Raw genomic sequence first — 10,397 nt, 5'->3', positions numbered from 1 at the left:
TAATTTTTTTTTTTATTTTAATTTTTTTTTTTAAAGAAAACTTGAGCCAACCTCACCCAAGACATGGTTGGGAGCAACGGGACCCAAGTAATTGCAGTTCCATTGGTCCTAACTCATGGAGCGAAAATCACATGGTAAGATTGTTTGACCAGTGTGAATTTGAGACTGAGCTCTATCAGCACGCACTGCCTACTTTCTGTACATTCCAAAATGTTTTACATGTATGACATGTGCGCAGTTGGGACAAGAGACCACGACATAGAAAGTTGTCTTTGCCCATCCATTATTAGATCATAACACCTCTCTTCTATTTATATGCATGGGTTCTAACCGTTGTCTATCATCGTACACTTAAATATTTATATTTGTGTGTGTGTGTGTGTTCCTGTTCGAAAACCAACGGTCGATATGGAATGCTTGCAAGATTGGCCAGAACCAATTGTTCGGGTGCAATCGTTATCGGAGAGCAGCACGAATGTGATTCCCAACAAGTATATCAGGCCGCCATCGGAGAGACCTTCGTTGGATTCCGTGGATCAAACGAGTGGTATTAACATCCCTATCATTGATCTTGGAGGACTCAATGGCAATGCTGTTGATCGTGAGAGGACAATTCAAATGGTGTCTGATGCATGCCGGGAATGGGGATTCTTCCAAGCTGTTAATCATGGGGTGAGTCTGGATTTGATCCAGAGAGCCAGGAAGGTATGGAGGGAGTTCTTTCATCTTCCAATGGAGTTGAAGGAAATCTATGCTAACTCTCCTAAGACATATGAAGGGTACGGTAGCCGAATTGGAGTAGCTAAGGCCCCAGTTCTTGACTGGGGTGACTATTACTTCCTTAATCTCCTGCCCCACTCCATGAGGGATATGGACAAATGGCCCAGTTTTCCTACTTCTTGCAGGTAAATCACTACCATTCATTTTCTTCCTGCAAATCTATGGCAACAAAATAGAAGATCTAGTCCTTCTTGAAGTTCTAAGATTGACGTGGAAAGTTAAAAGGTCTAAATTTAGACCGTGGAAATATTATTTTCCTTGTTATTTCTTTCTTTATTAAATATTATGATATTTGGTGCAACGAAAAGTATTCTAACTGAAGATAATCTAGGGTCTTTTCCATGGATAGCCGACAGTTGAAAATTCAACCATTTTGAAGCTGTTCACATGAAAATGGATTCCAAACAAGAAACTGATGGCTAGGATATTTGTTCTATGTGATTTTCAACCAAGGGCCATCTATGTGCAGGACCCACAAGTTAGATTAACTTATATTAGGTATTGGGCATCCAACGGCCATTCCTGATCGAGCTGGAAAGATCTTAGACAGAGTTTGTTATATTTTATCTATTGAATGTTTCATCAGTTTCTATTTTTCCCATATAGGGCGGTCATTGAGGAGTATGGGGATGAATTGGTGAAGCTGGGTGGGGTTGTGTTGGATATATTATCAAAGAGTCTTGGAATGGAAGAAAAGTACATGCGTAATGCGTTTGGAGGTGATGATATGGGAACAACTCTTAGAGTGAATTACTACCCGAAGTGTCCACAACCAGACCTCACACTGGGTCTCTCCGCGCATTCTGATCCCGGTGTTTTGACCCTTCTTCTCCCTGACGACCGTGTGGATGGACTCCAAGTTCGAAGAGGCGATGCTTGGGTGACTATCCGAGCTGCACCCAACTCGTTCATTGTCAATATCGGCGATCAGATTCAGGTATCTTTCTCTTTCCATGTACATACTTCCAGTTATATTGCATGCATGTATCATGATAGAAATAGAATTATACAGGCAGTTTTTATATTTATATATATATATATATATATATATAGCTGTACATGTTAAGATAGCCAGAGTAGGTAGACTATGCATGTCTGTTCAAATATGGTTAACCATTAGAAACTCCTGTGACTCACATGATTCACAGTTTCACAACATGTTCAACATACCTAGAATATCATTGTTTGAGCTATCCCTTGGATTGACCAAGATTGAACTAGATATCCCAACACGTCTTAGGAAGAGAGAGAAGATGTAACTAAAAAGAGAGGAAAGAAAGTAGTAGGAAGAGGAAAATGAAGAAAATTAAAAAGAGCTATGGAGAGTTGGTTCGAAAAAGCACGATCCGACTCAGTTCGAAACTAAGTTCGAGCTGAGTCAAGTTGATTTTTGAGCTCAAAAAAAATTTTGAACCAAGTTTGAGCTCGACTCGGATTGAACCCCAGCTCGAATCAAACTCGGACTGAACCAGTTCGGTGACTCGGTTACTTCGATATTGATGTTGCTCACCAAGTGTTTGATGAAATGACTCAATGAAGTGTGGCTGGTGGCAAGGAAGGTATGCATATGAAGCAAATATCTTTTTTTTTTTTCTTAATTTTTTAGGTTGCTTAGAAGGCGTTTGATGAAATATCTGTAAAACCATTGCTACTGTTTTACATACAATGAGATATTAAAGGTGCAGTCTATGTGTTTGTGAAAATGCTGCACAGATGAATTAACTTGGCTTGAAATGGCCCAAGCTACTGACCGAATCGAGCCGAGTTGGCCAATTAGGCTCGAGGACCAAGTCGAGCCGAGTTCAAGCTAAGGTCAGCAAGTGGCCGAGCCGAGTCGAGCTGTGCCCAGCTCGACTTGTGTGCACCTCAAACGGATGGAGTTGTCTTTAGAAGGCCCGAAACTAAATAGAGTCTTAAAATGTGGTGGTCCATCCAAATAGCAGTCTAAATTCTTAAAATAAAGAAAAAAAAAACAAAAAACAAGCCCCATATTGCATGGGGACCCCTAGGCCACGTGAATTGCTGGTATTAGAATGTAATATTATTTAATTGGGGCATGTGCCGCCGTGAGAGATGAGCACCTACAAATTAAATAAGTACTAAACCTAATTATTTTCCCACATGCTCTGCATGACTCTATTTATTTATTAATGATAGCGGCACATGGGTTAATCTAATCCCACCACGTCATCCCACGAGTCAGGGTGTTAAGGTCACCGATCATTCTGAGTCCCAAAAAGGCATATCTGCTCTGATCCTACTTTATCTTCCTAGTCGGTGATCATCCAATTGAGCCATGGGATCAGCAGATGGACCCTCAAAATGGAGTAGAATAGATGAGGAAGGGAATATTAAGAAAAAGAAAAGTCTCGAAAGTCTTCCCTGTTCAAGAAAAGGGGATAGAAAGAGTGGCTGGTGTACCACACACCACTGACCTAGCTGGTGTGCAGATGTTGTGCGAAGACGAGCACTGACTCTCTTCGAGCTATGCAAACGGTTCTGATGAGATCAAAGTTTTATCACCCTATGATGATGTATTTATTATATCCACACGGTTCATCCATTTGGAGAGATTATTTTAGAATATGAGCTAAAATTGAGCCATTTCAGAAGCTTAAATTTACAGTATCACAAATAGCAACGGCGAGAATGATTCTCACCGTTGAAACATTTGTGGGGCGTGCCATAATGTTATTTTCTATATATCCAATCGATTCATAAGGTCACATAGAGCGAAAAACAAATATCATATTGATCCAAAACTTCTATAACCTCCAAAAGGGTTTCAATGGTAGACGTTCAATCTCCCACTGATTTTTGCAGTGTGGTCTACTTGATCTTTGGATCTATCTTATTTTTGGATCAAGCCTTACAAAAAGATCTCCAAATGGGCGGACGGTTTGGATGTAACACATACCAGATGGTGGGACCCACAGAACTTAGTGACATCAACACACCAGCCAGTTCCGTGGTGTGTGGTACACCAGCCAATCCGCTTCCGGCTGAAAGTGGACATTAGGCCTTTTCTGGTATTATACTGGCCGAATACAAACTCGATTGGTTTCCTTACCTCCTTAATATCTACCCCTTGTATAATCTAAGGATCATTGGCAAGGAACCACAGTTTCAAAATGTCAAAAGAACCTTTCATTCTAAGATCATTCACGTGTCCTTTGAATATTCAAACTTTAGCACTAATATGGAATTTTAACATTTTTTTTTTTACTTGAATTATATATAATATAGACATAAACGCAGACATAGATTATATGGAATTTTAACATTTTTAGCCTGAGTGACACTCATATATCAGACATAGTACCATTTATCTTTCACATGCATCCCAGATGTATAGATATTTACACCATCCAAGTTGTTGGTCCCATGGAGAATGTAACATATCTTGAAAATAACACTAATAAGGTAAACCTAATAATCTAATTAAAGGCTATTAAATAGATGGCTAAAAGTAAATAATGTGTGGCCTAAATTCTAAGGATCATAAATATACCCATCATGTTTCCTAGGATTAGGAACTACAAGGTATATTAGTCAAAGTTTCATGATTACCTTATCTGACGTGAATTTTTTACTAATAACTATTCATTCTTTTATAAACAAGTAATTAATGGAACTATGGATGGTGTAAGTGTCACGCAAGCTTTTTTTAGGAGAAAATATCAAGTATAGCAGGGAGGACAAATCTCTTCTTATCTTATTTATCAACCTTTTTATTAATTTATTATTTATATCTTTCAATTGACTATAATGAAATAGATTTTTTTATGGTTAATATTATCCTCTCTATGTATTTTTTCATTTATGATCCACGTATTTTTGCATCAAAGGTTAGCATAGCATGTATTGCCATTAAACCATTCCATGTGTACGGACAAAGACACACCCCATTTTTTAAATGTTGCAAAAATAATGCAGAGATGACATCATGACGTAGCCAACCATGGTTATGCTACAAAATGACAGTTTAAAAAAATAAAATCAGGGCACGCAAGGCCATAGTGAGGTCGACATCCCACCCATTCGGATGAGTTGGGTGCATCACGAGGATCACATTGTCCAAAACAGAAAAACAGCGTTATTTACTGGTCAGGTAGACCCCACTTTTATCTTCCTAGTTCTCAGCAAGTAAACACTGTTTTCTATGGTGTGGCCCACCTGAAGGATGGATGGTACTGAATTTTTGACAAAGTAATCCTCATGGTGGGACCAACATATTGGAAGGGTTGGATGTCCAACTCGTCGTCATCGAGTATGACTATAGGATTCCTAGAATTATCCACTCTGCACACGTGTCAAATGGCACGATTATGTGGGAGATTTGAACTAATCATCAGATGGCCTTCTCAAACCATGCTCTTACTCACATTCGAAGTAAGAACACATGAAAGTAGCAATGAAAATTCTTAAATAGCGATTTGTGAGGGTAGAATTTAAAATCCTACTCCCAAAGCACGACTCTATATAGCCTGCGATTCGTCTTGCCTAGGTGGCGACTCGGATTGCTAGCACGTGTCACTCTATTGGCCCCACATGCTGAGATGGTCAGATGATTTCAAATATCCATATTATCGGTGCTACTATATCTAACCTATATTACAAAAATCAAAATTCATTGATTATCCTAACCTTTTTCACAGTTGAATTTGAACCATTGAAAAATTCCATTTCAAGTTTACAAGTTCGAGCTTTTTAAGGGCAGCCCATGTTGCATGACATCTAGAACGTGAACCATTCAGATCATCTGATCATATCTCAGCCCGTGGATCCTGAGTGGCGACAGAGGCAAAACGAACTCATGTGGTATGTTTGGGACATGGTGAGCCCCACCATGTATGCAGGGGAGCAGAACCTCTCATTCTCTCTCTTTGGATGCATTGCATGCGCCACGCACTAGTTTTTAAAAATGTATGGTGCATTCCACTGTATAGCACTCACCATGTATGGCCGACGTTGCAATAATTCTCATAACATTTTATTTAACTACAGTTATTATCAACATAGTGACAGATCTTAATCTAGGCAATTCCTCAGCTTGGGAATTTCTTGGGAGATTTTTATAATTTGATGTTTTCTCGTAATATCATTGGAAAAGTAAATAAAATATTAAAACTATTCATTATAAATTAACAATGAAGTTTTAAAGTATAAATATATAGCTATAAAATGATTTATTTTAACTTCTATATGTTTTTATCGTAAAAACAAATGTCATAGTTTCACGTGAAATTAAAAACGGTTAAAAAAAAAAATAAAATTAAAATAATCTTTTATCGGCTTACTAAAATATATCACCCCTGTATTGTAATAAGATATGTGAGAACTTTAGCTAGAATTATATTTTAATGATCCCAGACATTTAAACGATGGGTCTTATTTTGTATAGTGGTGGAGGATAAATATATAAAGGCTTTTAAGTTGTATTACTTCGACCGTTGCATATATGGTTAAGCTCTTTTGCTTTGAATATGGAGGGATGAACTAGCTTTTTTATAATCAGAGAGTTGAAATATTCAACATGAAAGTTTGTTGTTTTTCATCCTTCACACATGATGACCCTTTTATTATTATTTGTTTAGATCATCGAAAAGAACCCACATCCAAGGGTTACTCTCTCCATATATCTCATTGCAATACACGGGGGGTGTATTCCAACAAATCTCTTCTTATTAACCTTTTCCTTTTGAGTCAACTATGGCGAGCTAGTATAGAAAAGTATGTCTAGATTTCCAGGTGTCTCATACACCAGACGCGTAGCATACATCTACGTGAACTGGACCATGGAGCCATGACCACTCAATATGTTTTAACCCATTCCTTTATAGCTACAATTCGCATAATAAAGATTATTTAATCCATGTCTAGACTCGTGTATTAGTTTAATTCAAGCAGTAATGGAAATAGTGACTCTTCAACTATACGCATGGCATAGTTGCATGGCAATATATACTGTCCAAATCATGAGTTGCATGGCAATGCATACTGTCCAAATCACTAATCTAATTGAGGATGAAGCATATGAACAATTATTGAGAAGATAATATTAGCCATCTGATCATCTTTTCTTTTGAAATTAGACCATTCACCATTTTATTTTTTAACCACTGATTCGATAGACACTAATTGAGTTGTTAGGATTTCTCTATCAATGTAATTTTAGTGATAGGTACCATCATAATGGGATCAACAATTTTGATTGTTTCGATCAGTAGTGCCACATGTGAGGAGGATGAATGGCTGTCCTTTTAAAAATGGTGCTTAAGATTCTAGCATCTCCCTACAATTTGGTCCACTTGTATGGTGAATTAAGAGACCATAATTTAAGAAATGTCTGGCAAAGTATTGTAATGGTCTTTTCCATGTCGGCATAACCCTTTTGAGATCTCAATCCATATTAATATAGAAAAAGCATTTAGTTATACTGCTCTTAGTTGCAGTGGAACACTTGGACAGTCCAATTCATTGATTCAGATGGCTCATTAGGTACAAAATATATTTCATGGGCTACTGTTAAAGCATCTCACTGATCTTACAAATATTAACCATTTGATCAATTGCTTTACAAATGGATAGTCAATATCTTTTACGTGAAATAGGTCCAACGATCATTTAATTCGTCTATTTATTAGGGACCAACATGGGCTTACTTATGCTTCCGAAGAATCACTTTTATTAGCAATGGTGACCATCCTATTCATGGCTTAGAAAAAAGATGACTATAAAGAATAAGGCCAACTTAAGAATAGATTAGATCATATGGTACTGTAATTTTTGTGTGATGGCCTATGAAATGTGTTCTGAGCTTAATTGGATAATTTAGATCAGCTAATTAAATTATTTAAATGAACCAAAACAGGTAGGACCACCATAACTTTAAGTGCTTTAAGAGCGTTAGAGTAGCTCTCTCTCTCTCTTTCTCTCATTTTTACTTTTATTTTATTTTTATTTTTTCTTTATTTATTTACACACACACTCACACCCTACATACACCTATGCACTCACAGCAAAATGGTTTTTCACCACAATGATGGTTACTTGAACTCATAACCTCGTGTTGAAAGTTTTGTGTGTCCACCATGAAGTATGAGTAAAATATGAGTGGTTAATAAGTAAGTGGACCCTATATATATATATATATATATATATATATATATATATATATATATATATATATATAAGTCTGTGCACCTTTGCGCACGTGTCATGTGCGTCTAATCCAAATGGTTCATGTGATGCAGAATTCTATGAAACCTCGGGAGACAAATTTTCATCTTGATCAAAAATTTTGGTGGGCCATAGAAAAGAGAAATGCAAATCAAGGGAGGAAAATGTTTTCATTTTTCATGGCCCACCAAAGTTTTGGATCAAAGTAAAAATTGGGCCAATGGAGTTTCACGGGGTGCTTCTTCACCTACACCGTTCAAATTTTGGAATTACACTGCGTATGGTGAGTTCTCAAAAAAATTTGCACGAGTTTGGTATGGACGGGTGCACAGCCGAGCATGTATGTATGTATGATTTTCATGGTGGAGATTTAGGCCATTAGGGTGTACTTTCCGTACAATGTCATGGACGAAGTCTATTGTTGGTCCGCTAATCAAGGCATGTGAGATTTTCACGATAAAAATGAGCATTTAAAAAAAAAAAAAATTGAAGTCAAAACGAAGAACAATATGACATAAAACTGTGATTCTTTAATGAGCAATGAGTTGACTAACTGATTTTTGGCACATGGTACATCTACAATAGGCATTACCTACATAATCGATTGAATATGTGAAGACTAACATATGTTGAATATTCCACCAGAGGGTCACCCGATTAATCATGACTCTTAAAATAAAGAAATGGTGATGGAGATTGACGGTGAATTTGAAACTTATAGCCTATATAGTCAAAAACACGTTTCTTTTGAAAGAAAGCTACTCAGAAGAAAATTGTATGATCGTACTCAACATTTTCAAGTCATGAATCGTGATGTATGCCACACATGCGCCCTCTCTCACGAACACTTTACAGGCAGCACACGAGCCAACATGTTGTCTTCTGGACATGTGACCGGTGCATGAGTTAGGTCCTACCATCAAGATCCGACATGAAATAACAGGCCCGTTCAATCATCAGTCAGACCATGTGTTATGTTGAATGTGGACCGTTGGTAAGTTGATTTAAACCGTCAATTGCTTTTGTAGATTGCACTGGTTGGATGTTTCACACACGTGGCAGGTTGGCAAGTTTTTGTGGGGGAGGGTCTGATAAGTTAAATATCGGTCTACAAGGGACTTGAATTCACTACCACATTACAACACCTTTTGTAACACTCAAGCTCCCTGGCCCGACCGTAATTTTTGTATGAATCCACTCCGTTCATCAGTTTCGACACCTCATTTTAGGACATCATCCCAAATATCAATTCGATATAAGAATCAAGTGGGCCACATCACAGGGAACAGTGCGATGGGACCTACAGTAGAAATGTTTCTGTAGCCGTCATGTTGTTTATCTTCCATCCAATCCGTTCATCAGGTGAGCCCAACCAGGATGAAGAGGCATCCCAAAAATCATCCTGACCCAAAAGTCTGGTGGGCCACACCGTGTGAGCTTATAGAGTATAGGATTGATTTGAAAATGTTCCCATGGTATGGTCCGCCTTAGTTTTGAATAGAGATAATTTTCATTATTAGGGTGATACACATCATGGGTGGGCCCCACAGAACTGAACTGTTGCGAGCCCTTACTACATCATGTTTTGTACAAGATTCTGGTGAGTCTACAAGTGGTTCTGATTAACTGAGAGAAGCTTAGCACAGATATCTTGCTAATTTGTTGATTGGATTAATGTAATTAATTAGCTCAAATACTTAAGTAATATTGATTGGACGGTTGATATCAGGTGCTGAGCAATGCCATTTACAAGAGCGTGGAGCACCGGGTGATCGTGAACTCGAACGAAGAGAGACTGTCTCTGGCCTTCTTCTACAACCCAGACAATGATGCATTGGTGGGCCCTGCACCGGAGCTTGTGGGCGCCGGCCGGCCCCCGTTGTACCCATCGATGAAGTACCGCGACTACAGGCTGTACATGAGGATGAGAGGCCCACAGGGAAAGTCTCAGATGGAGTCCTTGAAGGTGGCCCACACGACATCAGCCACTAATTCCTAATCCATGTGAAAAGGTGGGCCACACGGCATCAACCATTGATTGATAGTCCATGTGAAAATATCTGAAATATTCAAATCCATTGAACTATGTTGCTTGCTTGTAAGAAGATTAGACATACCTCATTTGTGGATTCCTTGGATATGGACGCCTTATGTACGATGCAGACACAATCAATCAACTTGCATTTTCTGTCTGTGTATTGTTAATGACCTTTTCTTTATCATCAGAGCTGGAAATGGGCTCTGTCTGAGCCAGGGAAGGATAATCCCGAGCCCAACCTGACAATTAAGCACCGGGGTTCAAGTGCGGCACAAGCCCAGTGTGGGCCTAGCACGGCCAAGGTTTAGAAAATTGTCCAAAACCAATATCTATCACCTAACACATACCAGTATTGCGCACACATGAATGATGTGGCTGTATTGGGGCCTTATCAACC

General features: G+C 38.4%; 1 protein-coding gene across 1 annotated transcript; it reads left to right on the top strand.

The window, feature by feature from the left end:
• Positions 1-357: 357 nt before the first annotated feature.
• On the top strand, positions 358-10,154 carry LOC131223579 (jasmonate-induced oxygenase 2-like). The gene is made up of 3 exons (XM_058219015.1): positions 358-905; positions 1,387-1,717; positions 9,692-10,154. Exons 1-3 carry the CDS (start codon positions 409-411, stop codon positions 9,959-9,961), a joined length of 1,098 nt encoding a protein of 365 aa, XP_058074998.1. The 5' UTR covers positions 358-408; the 3' UTR covers positions 9,962-10,154.
• The last annotated feature ends 243 nt before the right edge of the window (positions 10,155-10,397 follow it).

This window comes from Magnolia sinica, chromosome 13 (assembly GCF_029962835.1).
Source record: "Magnolia sinica isolate HGM2019 chromosome 13, MsV1, whole genome shotgun sequence".
NCBI classification, from domain to species: Eukaryota; Viridiplantae; Streptophyta; class Magnoliopsida; order Magnoliales; family Magnoliaceae; genus Magnolia; species Magnolia sinica.
The sequence above is the reverse complement of the archived record's forward strand: the minus strand, read 5'-3'. Positions and strand labels throughout refer to the sequence as shown.